Raw genomic sequence first — 14,797 nt, 5'->3', positions numbered from 1 at the left:
CAGAGCAGTGTGTATGTGTAACACGCAGAGCAGTGTGTATGTGTAACACGCAGAGCAGTGTGTATGTGTAACATGCAGAGCAGTCTGTATCTGTAACACGCAGAGCAGTGTGTGTAACACGCAGAGCAGTGTGTATGTGTAACACGCAGAGCAGTGTGTATGTGTAACACGCAGAGCAGTGTGTATCTGTAACACGCAGAGCAGTGTGTATGTGTAACACGCAGAGCAGTGTGTATGTGTAACACGCAGAGCAGTGTGTATGTGTAACACGCAGAGCAGTCTGTATCTGTAACACGCAGAGCAGTGTGTATGTGTAACACGCAGAGCAGTGTGTATGTGTAACATGCAGAGCAGTCTGTATCTGTAACACGCAGAGCAGTGTGTGTGTGTAACACGCAGAGCAGTGTGTATGTGTAACACGCAGAGCAGTCTGTATCTGTAACACGCAGAGCAGTGTGCATGTGTAACACGCAGAGCAGTGTGTATGTGTAACATGCAGAGCAGTCTGTATCTGTAACACGCAGAGCAGTGTGTGTAACACGCAGAGCAGTGTGTATGTGTAACACAGATTGAGATGAGAAGAGTAGAGCACAGCCACAAAACGGGAGTCAGGAGAGGATCCAAAATACAAAAATCTTTAATGGAGTAAAATCAGGCCTGCACAAGTCCAGTCCTCGAGGGCCGCAAACAGGCCAGGTTTTCAGGATATCCATATTTCAGCACAGCTGGCTCAATTAGTGTCTCAGTATGACTGAGCCACTAATTGAGCCAGCTGTGCTGAAGTAGGGATATCCTGAAAACCTGGCCTGTTTGCGGCCCTCGAGGACTAGACTTGTGCAGGCCTGGAGTAAATGCAGCATAGGAAAACACCTCCTACGCGTTTCCAACGTCTTGTTCTTTATCAAGGAACAAATAAAGTATGTCCTTGATAAAGAACAAGACATTTGAAACGCACGTCTTCCCTACAAGGAGGTGTCCGTGAGTTCTAACCTTTATTATAGGCTAAAGTAGTAAAAATTTGGGCATTATTGAAAATCCTGCTCTCTGATTGGTTAAAATTCCGGGCATTATCCAATCAGTAATGCCCGGGATTTTAGCAGCTTGCAAAGTGCAGTTTTCAATGTGTTTATTTCCAGACAATCAGCTTTCAGAACAGCTGAGACAGGGCAGGGGATTGGTTAGAACAAAGTAACAGCTCTGAGACAGGGCAGGGGATTGGTTAGAACAAAGTAACAGCTCTGAGACAGGGCAGGGGATTGGTTAGAACAAAGTAACAGCTCTGAGACAGGGCAGGGGATTGGTCAGGAAGTATCAGCTCCTCCCGAGCTGAGTGACATTTTCTGAGCAGACTCAGTTGAATTTGGGGGGAGGGGGGAGAGTCTGCAAAGAAGTAAGTGGCTGTCTGCAGATTCTTTGTGGCTGCAGTTTGTGTGTGTGTTATATATCTGTGTAGAGGTGCTGTGTGTGTGTGTCTGTCAGTAGCAGTGTTTATGGGTGTAGCATGTGTGTAGCTGTAGTTTGTGTGTGTATAGAGGTGCTGTGTGTAGAGGTGTGGGGGGGGGGGGGTAGTGAGAGTGCAAAGCTTAGTAAGTGGCTGCATTATTGTGGCTGCAGTGTGTGTGTTGTGCTGTTGTATGTGTAGCAGGAGTTTGTGTGTGTGTAGAGCTGATGTGTGCGTTTATAGAGCTCCAGTGTGTGTGTGTGTGTGTGTGTGTGTGTGTGTGTGTCAGTGTCAGCAGCAGTGTTTATGGGTGTAGCATGTGTGTGTAGCAGCAGAGTTTGTGTGTGTAGAGGTGCTCTGTTGTGAGTATAGAGGAGGTGCTGTATTGTGTGTCTAGAGCTCCTGTGTGTGTGTGTGTGTGTGTGTGTGCCTGTGTGTGTAGAGCTGCTGTGTTGTGTGTGTTTGTTGCAGCAGTGTGTGTGTAGAGATGCTGTGTTGTGTGTGGTGTGCTGTTGTGTGTGTGTGTGTGTGTGTAGCAGCAGTTTGTGTGTGTTGAGCTGCTGTGTGTGTGTGTGTGTGTGTGTGTGTGTGTACACAGAGGGGACGGCAGTGTGGTTATAGATAGCTGCAGTGTCAGAGTATATAGAGGTGGTTTCATGTATTTACCATTTTATTTTAATAAAAAAATCTATTTAACTATACAAAAGTGTCTATTATTTATGAAATAAGCCTACATTTAGCCTATAATAGTAATAATCCCCTCAGAACAGGGCATTACTGGCCAGTAATGCCCTGTTCTTCGGGGATTATTACTTAATTATTGCCTCACTGCCTTATTACTCCCAATGACATTGTGAGTGGTGGGTTCATCTCACTCACTCTCAGTTTTCAGGGAACTCTGGTTATATTTGGCTGTGGACCAACTCACCTGTATATTGTATACACCTACCTATGCTATGGGACTTACTACCTTTTAATACAAGCTAGGTATTTGAGCATTTTGACAAACTCTCTACTGTATGTGTAACATGCAGAGCAGTGTGTATGTGTAACACGCAGAGCAGTGTGTATGTGTAACACGCAGAGCAGTGTGCATGTGTAACACGCAGAGCAGTGTGCATGTGTAACACGCAGAGCAGTGTGCATGTGTAACACGCAGAGCAGTGTGCATGTGTAACACGCAGAGCAGTGTGCATGTGTAACACGCAGAGCAGTGTGCATGTGTAACACGCAGAGCAGTGTGCATGTGTAACACGCAGAGCAGTGTGCATGTGTAACACGCAGAGCAGTGTGCATGTGTAACACGCAGAGCAGTGTGCATGTGTAACACGCAGAGCAGTGTGCATGTGTAACACGCAGAGCAGTGTGCATGTGTAACACGCAGAGCAGTGTGTATGTGTAACAGAGAGGCGTGTGTATATAATATGTAGTGTGTATATTGTACAGTGTGTGTAATGCGTGAGTATCTGTCTCTGTCCCTAGCACTGAAAGGGTTAACCTGTTACCAGGCACTTTGTGCTCCCCCTCCCGCCCCTCCGCCCTCTCCCTCCCGTCCCCCCAGGAGAATACGTGTTCCTGACATTATTCCAAACACTGATGATCCCATCAAATCCCAAATCAGAGACAGAGGGCGAAGGTCCCGAATCTGTAACAAACAAAGATATCAGATATCGGAATAATAATCAGAGCTACAGAATCATTATTATTACTACTAAGAATGAACATCCGATAATCCCTGGAAATTATGTAAAACAACAGCTCACTCTGAGCCCAAAAAATCTATTATTCATTGCTGCTGTATTTGGCGCATTTCTTGCGCTCCTCACGGGGACGGAATTTTATCTTCAGCGTCCGACGCGGTATTTGTACGAAATATACCGGCTGATCCCCCTCCGTATTTGTGGTTCTTCAGACAGAACATGGAGTAAACCCGTTCCGTTCAGTTTAACACATCAGGGGGACGTCAGACAGTGCCGGATTTGTCTCCATCAAACCAGGACTGGCTGAGCCTGTTCCCAGAAAATCAAACCACTATTAATTCCTTCTTGCACAAGTTGCACGGCCCTGCCGCTTCTTCCACACTACACCTTGTCACCTGTTGTGTTCAGCTGTGACTCTGAGCATGGACACAATTCAACTACCAAAGGACTAAGGCACGTTCTATAGTGCCGTGCGCGCAGATTTTTAGTTGGCTGACATCAGTCAGCCTTTCTATACAAGGGCCGCGCGCGCATGGCAGGGAGAGGGGAGGCGACAGACAGCGGCGAAGATTAGGAAATTCATCTTTTCGCGCCGCTGCCTGCGCTCTAATGTATGTGTGTGTATGTATGCATGTATGTATGCATGTGTATGTATGTGTGTGTGTCTGTGTGTATGTATGCATGTGTATGTGTGTGTGTGTGTGTGTGTGTGTATGCATGTGTATGTGTGTGTGTGTGTGTGTGTGTGTGTGTGTGTGTGTATGTATGCATGTGTATGTATGTGTTTGTGTCTGTATGTGTGTATGTATGCATGTGTATGTATGTATGTGTGTGTGTCTGTATGTGTGTATGTATTTGTGTGTCTGCACAAGTCTAATACATTTTTTCTTTTTACTAATGTTTTTTTTTAATAAATAATAAATTACACATAAACACACACACACACACACACCCATATACATACACATACACACACACAAACACACAAACACACTCAACACTGTATACTCACGAAAAGCATGCGGCACGTACATGCACGTTCACATAGGCACTCACGGCTGCACGGCCGCATGCTGTATATAACAGCCCTACTGGACAATGTTTAGACCAGTTCTGTTTGGGATCCACTTTGCTTTTCCATTTAACCAAACCTCTAAGAAAGAAAAACCGGATATTTTCTGGCCAACAACAGAGGAACCGGAGATCTGTAAGAAGACATCAAGGAGACAGGTCAAAGCTCACTCAATGATGTCCATATGTTGAGAGCCACCATCACCTCTCTTGTAGACATCAGCAGAGCCTCCCTTACTGGGGTCACTACTTTTCCCATTAAGATGTCACTTTTGACGGAGAATACCCTGGTTTCACTCACTTCGGTGCTTGGTATTAATGCCATGTTTGTGGTGCGACCGTCACTTTGCTCTGGACTCTTGGGAAATGGCTCTCATCTCTTTGCTGCCAGATGGATTCATGTGTTGCTCTGTACTACTCCATGTTACTCTGCACTACTCCGTGTTACTCTGCACTACTCCACGTTACTCTGCACTACTCCACGTTACTCGGCACTACTCCACGTTACTCTGCACTACTCCACATTACTCTGCACTACTCCACGTTACTCTGCACTACTCCACGTTACTCTGCACTACTCCACGTTACTCTGCACTACTCCACGTTACTCTGCACTACTCCACGTTACTCTGCACTACTCCACGTTACTCTGCACTACTCCACGTTACTCTGCACTACTCCACGTTACTCTGCACTACTCCACGTTACTCTGCACTACTCCGTGTTACTCTGCACTACTCCACGTTACTCTGCACTACTCCACGTTACTCGGCACTACTCCACGTTACTCTGCACTACTCCACATTACTCTGCACTACTCCACGTTACTCTGCACTACTCCACGTTACTCTGCACTACTCCACGTTACTCTGCACTACTCCACGTTACTCTGCACTACTCCACGTTACTCTGCACTACTCCACGTTACTCTGCACTACTCCACATTACTCTGCACTACTCCACGTTACTCTGCACTACTCCACGTTACTCTGCACTACTCCACGTTACTCTGTTGCTCACTAATCACTGTGACTAGTCAAATTGCACATAAAATGCCAAATGGGCGAACCCACCGCCGGCCGGCACTGCGCAGCCAGGTCGCCGTTAAATTATTAACGGGGTTAACTTTAGGGTTTTTTTGCGAAAGGGTGGAGTTTTTTAAGGGTATGGGGTAAGATTAGGGGGTAAGGGTAAAGAGTTACGGTTAGGGATTTTAGGGTAAGGGTCCATTTAATGGTTTTAGGGTAAGAGTTAAGGTTTAGCTTTTTAGGGTAAGGGGTTAAGGCTAGGGGTGTTAGTGTAAGGGGTTATGGATTGGGATTTTAGGGTAAGGGGTTAATGTTAGGGTTTTTATGGTAAGGGGTTAAGGTTTTTAGAGTGAAGATTAGCGTTCGCATTAGGGGTTAATGTCGGGGTTTTAGGATAAGGGGTTAATGGGTTAGGTTAAAGATTTAACATTAGGGGCTCTGAGGTAAGTGGTAAGGTTAGGGGATGTGGGTTAGGGGGTACATTTGGGGGGTATGGGTTAGGGGGTAAGAGTTAGCGTGTATGGCCAAGGTGTATGGGCTAGGGGGTAAGGTTAGGGGGTATGGGTTAGGGGGTATGGGTCAGGAGGTTAGGTTAGCAAGATGCCCTCGGCTATGGGAGCTGCCCTAGACACATACCGTATGTTTCAAAGTTAAAGAAACAGATATTTATACGCTTGGCGCATGTGTGGGCGTCGCTGTTACTCTGACGCATACGAGTGTTAGTTACTAATGTCTCCCGGCTGCAAATATGGGGCAAAAGAGTCCCCCAGATACTCACTGGGGAAGTTACCACTATTACCTCCTGGTTCTTAAAGGTGATTTAAATGGCTGTCAATGGGAAGCTTCAACCGATGATGTTGCTTCTTCCTATTGGCCAGATATTTGCAGCCATTTTGTTTCCTCTGACTGAGATTTCCACCTCTGCTCTGAGAGATCCCGCCCCCTCCCAGTTCTCACAATGTAAAAATGAAACGTAGGTGGGATTTCTGCTTAAAATCTGCCCCCCAAGAGCTGCCAAAACCCCAAATTTCAACATTTTAATGATAAAGCCCTAACAATAACCAGAGGATGCGGATTTACCTGTGAAACACAAAAATATCCGCACACGTCACCGCTGTGTAATATCCTCACACATCCCCGCTGTGTAATATCCGCACACGTCCCCGCTGTGTAATATCCGCACACGTCACCGCTGTGTAATATCCGCACACGTCCCCGCTGTGTAATATCCGCACACGTCACCGCTGTGTAATATCCGCACACGTCACCGCTGTGTAATATCCGCACACGTCACCGCTGTGTAATATCCGCACACGTCCCCGCTGTGTAATATCCGCACACGTCCCCGCTGTGTAATATCCGCACACGTCCCCGCTGTGTAATATCTCCACACGTCCCCGCTGTGTAATATCCGCACATGTCCCCGCTGTGTAATATCTGCACACGTCCCCGCTGTGTAATATCCGCACACGTCCCCGCTGTGTAATATCCGCACACGTCCCCGCTGTGTAATATCCGCACACGTCCCCGCTGTGTAATATCCGCACACGTCCCCGCTGTGTAATATCCGCACACGTCCCCGCTGTGTAATATCCGCACACGTCCCCGCTGTGTAATATCTCCACACGTCCCCGCTGTGTAATATCCGCACACGTCACCGCTGTGTAATATCCGCACACGTCCCCGCTGTGTAATATCCGCACACGTCCCCGCTGTGTAATATCCGCACACGTCACTGCTGTGTAATATCCGCACACGTCCCCGCTGTTTAATATCCGCACATGTCCCTGCTGTGTAATATCTCCACACGTCTCCGCTGTGTAATATCCGCACACGTCACCGCTGTGTAATATCTGCACACGTCACCACTGTGTAATATCCGCACACGTCCCCGCTGTGTAATATCCGCACACGTCCCCGCTGTGTAATATCCGCACACGTCCCCGCTGTGTAATATCCTCCATATATATGTATATACCTCCATACACAGGAGCAGGGCACCTCCATACACAGGGGCAGAGCACCTCCATATACAGGGGCAGAGCACCTCCATACACAGGAGCAGGGCACCTCCATACACAGGAGCAGGGCACCTCCATACACAGGAGCAGGGCACCTCCATACACAGGAGCAGGGCACCTCCATACACAGGAGCAGGGCACCTCCATACACAGGAGCAGGGCACCTCCATACACAGGGGCAGGGCACCTCCATACACAGGAGCAGGGCACCTCCATACACAGGAGCAGGGCACCTCCATACACAGGAGCAGGGCACCTCCATACACAGGAGCCGAGCACCTCCATACACTGGAGCCGAGCACCTCCATACACAGGAGCAGGGCACCTCCATACACAGGAGCAGGGCACCTCCATACACAGGAGCAGGGCACCTCCATACACAGGAGCAGGGCACCTCCATACACAGGAGCAGGGCACCTCCATACACAGGAGCAGGGCACCTCCATACACAGGAGCAGGGCACCTCCATACACAGGAGCAGGGCACCTCCATATACAGGGGCAGAGCACCTCCATACACAGGGGCAGGGCACCTCCATACACAGGAGCAGGGCACCTCCATACACAGGAGCAGGGCACCTCCATACACAGGAGCAGGGCACCTCCATACACAGGAGCAGGGCACCTCCATACACAGGAGCAGGGCACCTCCATACACAGGAGCAGGGCACCTCCATACACAGGAGCAGGGCACCTCCATACACAGGAGCAGGGCACCTCCATACAGAGGAGCAGGGCACCTCCATACAAAGGAGCAGGGCACCTCCATACACAGGAGCAGAGCACCTCCATACACAGGAGCAGGGCACCTCCATACAAAGGGGCAGGGCACCTCCATACAAAGGGGCAGGGCACCTCCATACACAGGAGCAGGGCACCTCCATACACAGGAGCAGGGCACCTCCATACACAGGAGCAGGGCACCTCCATACACAGGAGCAGGGCACCTCCATACACAGGAGCAGGGCACCTCCATACACAGGAGCAGGGCACCTCCATACACAGGAGCAGGGCACCTCCATACAGAGGAGCAGGGCACCTCCATACACAGGAGCAGGGCACCTCCATACACAGGAGCAGAGCACCTCCATACACAGGAGCAGGGCACCTCCATACAAAGGGGCAGGGCACCTCCATACAAAGGGGCAGGGCACCTCCATACACAGGAGCCGAGCACCTCCATACACAGGAGCAGGGCACCTCCATACACAGGAGCAGGGCACCTCCATACACAGGAGCAGGGCACCTCCATACACAGGAGCCGAGCACCTCCATACACAGGAGCAGGGCTCCTCCATACACAGGAGCAGGGCACCTCCATACACAGGAGCAGGGCACCTCCATACACAGGAGCAGGGCACCTCCATACACAGGAGCAGGGCACCTCCATACACAGGAGCAGGGCACCTCCATACACAGGAGCAGGGCACCTCCATACACAGGAGCAGGGCACCTCCATACACAGGAGCAGAGCATCTCCATACACAGGAGCAGGGCACCTTCATACACAGGAGCAGGGCACCTCCATACACAGGAGCAGGGCACCTCCATACACAGGAGCAGGGCACCTCCATACACAGGAGCAGAGCACCTCCATACACAGGGGCAGGGCACCTCCATACACAGGAGCAGGGCACCTCCATACACAGGAGCAGGGCACCTCCATACACAGGAGCAGGGCACCTCCATACACAGGGGCAGGGCACCTCCATACACAGGAGCAGGGCACCTCCATACACAGGAGCAGGGCACCTCCATACACAGGAGCAGGGCACCTCCATACACAGGAGCAGGGCACCTCCATACACAGGAGCAGGGCACCTCCATACACAGGAGCAGGGCACCTCCATACACAGGAGCAGAGCATCTCCATACACAGGAGCAGGGCACCTTCATACACAGGAGCAGGGCACCTCCATACACAGGAGCAGGGCACCTCCATACACAGGAGCAGGGCACCTCCATACACAGGAGCAGAGCACCTCCATACACAGGGGCAGGGCACCTCCATACACAGGAGCAGGGCACCTCCATACACAGGAGCAGGGCACCTCCATACACAGGAGCAGGGCACCTCCATACACAGGGGCAGGGCACCTCCATACACAGGAGCAGGGCACCTCCATACACAGGAGCAGGGCACCTCCATACACAGGAGCAGGGCACCTCCATACACAGGAGCAGGGCACCTCCATACACAGGAGCAGGGCACCTCCATACACAGGAGCAGGGCACCTCCATACACAGGAGCAGAGCACCTCCATACACAGGAGCAGGGCACCTCCATACACAGGAGCAGGGCACCTCCATACACAGGAGCAGGGCACCTCCATACACAGGAGCAGGGCACCTCCATACACAGGAGCAGAGCACCTCCATACACAGGAGCAGGGCACCTCCATACACAGGAGCAGGGCACCTCCATACACAGGAGCAGGGCACCTCCATACACAGGAGCAGGGCACCTCCATACACAGGAGCAGAGCACCTCCATACACAGGAGCAGGGAAACACAAGATAACAATAACTCTTGATTTTGTTTAGAATGACCTACATCCATCTATTGAATTCATTGCCCGCCGCTCTGGATGGTTTTAATGTGGAGTTCCGAGCTCTCCGACATGTTGTAATATATACTTCTCATGCTAACACTTTACACTTCTCTTTCTTTTTCAGGGGGACCATTCCCAAAAGATTTCTCAGTCCTGCTGACAGTGAAGCCCAAAAGAGGCCTGCAGACATTCCTGTTGTCCATATACAATGAGCAAGGCGTCCAGCAGCTGGGAATTGAGGTCGGGAGGTCTCCCGTCTTCCTATTCGAAGACCAGCACGGAAAACCCGCCCCCGAGGATTACCCCATATTCAGGACTGTCAACATTGCAGACGGCAAGTAAGTGACATGGGGGGAGATGGGTCCAATTGTCAGCCAAGGCTGAAGTGAGTAAGTCCGTACATTACGTGGCTGTAATGTATAGTGATACTGAGCTGGGCCAGCATTGCCCAAGGGGGAAATCTGAATAGCAAATTGGCCACAATGTATGCAGTCTAGAGGTGGATGAATTTTGGGGGCGAATTTGGTCCGCGGATTAATCTCAAAAAGGGCATTTTCGTGTTTTGCAGATTTTTATTATTATTACTAATACACCCCACGGATTCCGCAACGCCGCGGACGGATTGCTGGATCCACGGATTGGATTTCTACAAATCCGTCCACGGGGTTGTATCCAAAAACGGATTCTGAGGAATCCGCGCGGATTGAAACCACCCAAATACGTTTGTGGATTTTGCACAGATAAACTTTTTATTGGGGTGTAAAATCAGCAAAAATCCGGGAGCCGGGTTTGGGTGGATTCGTCTGTCTCTAATGCGTTCCTCTTAGTTTTGTAGTGGGTGAGAGCTTCCAGGAGCTCCTAAAATACTTGATGTTGGACCTATTGTTTCACTGTTGTTCCACACCTGTACCAAGTGGCTGTTGAAATAGTGGGTCTGGCTCTTGATACTTCACACTGTAGGATGGTGCACCTCACAACAGACGTGGATTAGACCAGTGGTTCCCAACTGCAGTCCTCAACAACCCCCAACAGTTTTAAGGATATCCCGGGTTCAGCACAGGTGGTTCATTCAATATGACTCAGCCACTGATTGAGCCACCTGTGCTGAAGTTAGGATATCTTTCAAACTTTCCAACGCGAGTTGGGAACCACTGGGCATGTGGACATGGAGGGGACTACATGACTGTTACCACCCATTGGTGTGAGTTCACTGCTCTTGCCAAAGGTAGATTGTTGTAGTGATAGTGGCATTAGTAATCCTGGATGTCAGGCTCAGCAGCATGTTTAGGAGGCTAGCTACCATATGTATGTATGTTGAAAGTTGACATTCTTCAAGGGGCCTGGAGGTCGAGGCAAGAGATTATCTTAGTTTTGTAGTGGGTGAGAGCTTCCAGGAGCTCCTAAAATACTTGATGTTGGACCTATTGTTTCACTGTTGTTCCACACCTGTACCAAGTGGCTGTTGAAATAGTGGGTCTGGCTCTTGATACTTCACACAGTAGGATGGTGCACCTCACAACAGACGTGGATTAGACCAGTGGTTCCCAACTGCAGTCCTCAACAACCCCCAACAGTTTTAAGGATATCCCGGGTTCAGCACAGGTGGTTCATTCAATATGACTCAGCCACTGATTGAGCCACCTGTGCTGAAGTTAGGATATCTTTCAAACTTTCCAACGCGAGTTGGGAACCACTGGGCATGTGGACATGGAGGGGACTACATGACTGTTACCACCCATTGGTGTGAGTTCACTCCTCTTGCCAAAGGTAGATTGTTGTAGTGATAGTGGCATTAGTAATCCTGGATGTCAGGCTCAGCAGCATGTTTAGGAGGCTAGCTACCATATGTATGTATGTTGAAAGTTGACTTTCTTCAAGGGGCCTGGAGGTCGAGGCAAGAGATTATGGAAGCAACCTGGTGGCAATACCATTCTGGTCAGCAGTGACAAAGCTGTCATCCCACTTATCGTCCCACTAGAAAGGACCCTTGTTTGCATTAAGGAAGAGTGTGAGACTAATGATAATACTGAATTGTTGAGGCTGGTGGATGCCATAGACAAATGCCCGAGAAAGGATCCCTGCGTAGTATCTGTGAAAACGATATCTTCTGGCCACTTTTCTTTCTTGTTTAAACCCGTGATACGCTGAAGCTGTGAATGACTACACCATGGAGATGGAACTCCAAGCTTTGGACCACTGAGGCCGTTTGAGGAGGCCATAGCTCTGACCAGCACGGCAGTGACAATACTGCCTTCAGCCAAGTCATCCCACGTGTGTTCCTACTACTGTGTGAGGGTAATGATAGGGCAGAATTTGCTTGAGGCTAGTGGTGGACGATCTGCTAAACTGCCGGTAAAATTACCCCCTGTAGTATCCATGAAACTCAGATCAGTGATGCCCAGCAGCCACCACCCATCATCAATACCAGTCTCCACCATCCACCCTTACAAGTAGTTTGACGTCAGACTTGCCAGCCAGTGTATACCATAGCGACTGGAAGACCACTGAGAGTGAGAGTCTGGCAGAGCTCAGATGATGACCTTTGCCACCTGTACGTGAGCCAAACACCGCCAACACTGGTATCTGTCATATTGGCCAGCATTATATCTGTAGGACGGTCATCACAAACCTCATCATTTTCATTTCCTCAATGTAAGAAGCGTCGCAAAATACATATTTGGTGTCACTTTGATATATACGGAAATCACAAATTATACTGCGTACTAACCTTTCCTTCCTCAATATGCGTCAAAAATGGGTTTAGTCAAATATTTGGGCGCGTTGAACTGGATTGCACTTGGAATGCATATATGACGCAGCGTGGACGTTTCACTATGTATGTTAACAAAATGTATTATTTTCACAGTGTGGCTATTACTGTATAAATAATATTACACTAGTAATTATATTTACAAACACTCATTCTAACAAAAACCTCGTTTTGTTTCCATTTAAATTGGATCAATCATGTATCCAACATGAGGGATGTATCAAAATGTATTTCACACAACCAAGTACACCACTAGCTGAAAATAACCGGCGTTGCTTAGGATTTCTAAGATAACCAACCTCATCTCCCCCTCACCATTTCCTCTCACCCCCACCCCATACTACCATCTCTCACCCCTCCTCTTTTCTGTCTCTCCCTCCTCCTCCTATCACTTTCCTTTAATACCTTATGACGTCCCAAATTCTTTCCTCCTCTCTCCCCTTCTCCAGCCTTCTTACTGTTTCCTCACGCATCAACTGACTTCCTCTTTCTCCCTCTGCTTTCTGTGTCACCTTTATTGCTACCTGACTCTCCTTATCTGCCACCAGGCTATGTGCATTGTGATGTCACCATAGCCTACCAGGTACAGCATCCAGTGAGGTGACTCGCTTAGAGAAATTTTAAAAACTCCTAGAATTAGAAATAGAATTTGCCCAGTTGTATCCAAACGCCAACCTGCTCCTTAATCTCAGGAACCAGCAGCCAAAATGTGCTTACGATACCTTAAGAGGTGTCCCAATGCCTAGCGACCGGGCAGACACCTTCCCAATATCTATAATAGAAGATATGTATGTCACACAATGACCTTCACACCACGCACAATTTATGAAGGTTTCTACTACTTCGTAGCACCCCCAATAAAGTACTCCTAGTATGTTGTGCCCCCCTTGTGTTTTCCGTGATGACCAACTGACCCTGCGTGCCGTTCACAGGTGGCATCGGATAGCCATCAGCGTGGAGAAGAAAACGGTGACGATGATTGTGGATTGTAAGAAGAAGATTACCATGCCTCTGCCCAGGAGTGACAAGCCCGTCCTGGATACCGGCGGCATCACCGTGTTCGGGACCCGTATGCTGGACGAGGAGGTGTTTGAGGTGAGGAACGAGGGGAGGGGGAGAGGTTGAAGATGGAGTTGTGGGATTCAGAGTCCATTATGTCTGTTGGAAACCATTTGGGATTTGGAAATGGGATTGATGTCATTCAGTATCCATTTTGTTTCACCCAGATGCTTATTTTGTACTATTATTCAGACTGAACTGAGAGAGGCTGGGGAAGGTGAGAAAACACGTTTAAGGAAAACAACTGGTTTGTAGGAAAGTTGGAATTGTTTAGGGAACAGGGGATGGTACACAAAACAGCTCAGGTACAAGAGGGAGCCTGTCCAAGTCTAAGGTAAGAGTATAGGCCAGGGTTGGCCAACTCCAGTCCGCAAAGGCCACCACCAGCCTGATATTAGTGATATCCCTGCTTCAGCACAGGTGGCTCAATCAGTGGCTCAGTCGTTGAATGAGCCACTGATTGAGCCACCTGTGCTGAAGCAGGGATATCTTTATAACTTGACTGTTGGTGGCCCTTGAGGAATGAAGTCGTTCACTGAGCCACTGGTTGAGCCACCTGTGCTGAAACAGGGATATACTTAAAACCTGACCCATTGGTGGCCCTTGAGGATGGAGTTGGCCACCTCTGGTATAGGCTTTGTGCCCAGACTTTTGATGCCATGTACAGGATAGCTCTGAAAGAGTGGTGTACCAGAGCGGCACAGAGTATCACATTATCTTCTTTACAAACCCAGGGTACTACTGCTGTCAATCTCTCATTTTTATTTATAGATCTGTTGTAACACTACTATTTGTTTTTATTTACAAAGCTGTAGTGATAATACTTTTATTACTTTAATTGTGTTTTTTCATTACTCTGTGTTTTTCAGCCTCAGAATATGTAAGAGGCTGAGGGTTACTGGTAATTGGGCCCAGTATCCCTGCTTTCTGTGAGGCGTTGGTAGCACACAGATACCTGGGAGATATGATAATAGGACTCATTGAAATATACTTTGCACATTATCTTACCTCGCAGGTGCGCTCCTGTTTGTGCACAGGTGTCTCTCTGAGTGTTGTTTGGAGGTCGGTTTCAGGGGATACAGATACACATATTCTGATCTGGGAGAGCTGAGAGGTTATTAAACACTAGTCTTTGTTTTTACCACTCCCTGTAATG

General features: G+C 48.9%; 1 protein-coding gene across 1 annotated transcript in view; it reads left to right on the top strand.

Moving 5' to 3' along the window:
* Positions 1-14,797, top strand: part of LOC142503341 (uncharacterized) — a 184,665-nt gene that overhangs the window by 27,948 nt on the left and 141,920 nt on the right. Inside the window, exons 3-4 of the mRNA XM_075615495.1 lie at positions 9,937-10,150; positions 13,515-13,677. Of these exons, the coding sequence (XP_075471610.1) occupies positions 9,937-10,150; positions 13,515-13,677 (377 nt within the window). The remainder of the gene's footprint in view (positions 1-9,936; positions 10,151-13,514; positions 13,678-14,797) is intronic.

Source organism: Ascaphus truei, chromosome 10, assembly GCF_040206685.1.
Source record: "Ascaphus truei isolate aAscTru1 chromosome 10, aAscTru1.hap1, whole genome shotgun sequence".
NCBI lineage: Eukaryota > Metazoa > Chordata > Amphibia > Anura > Ascaphidae > Ascaphus > Ascaphus truei.
This window is presented reverse-complemented; position numbering and strand designations above follow the sequence as displayed.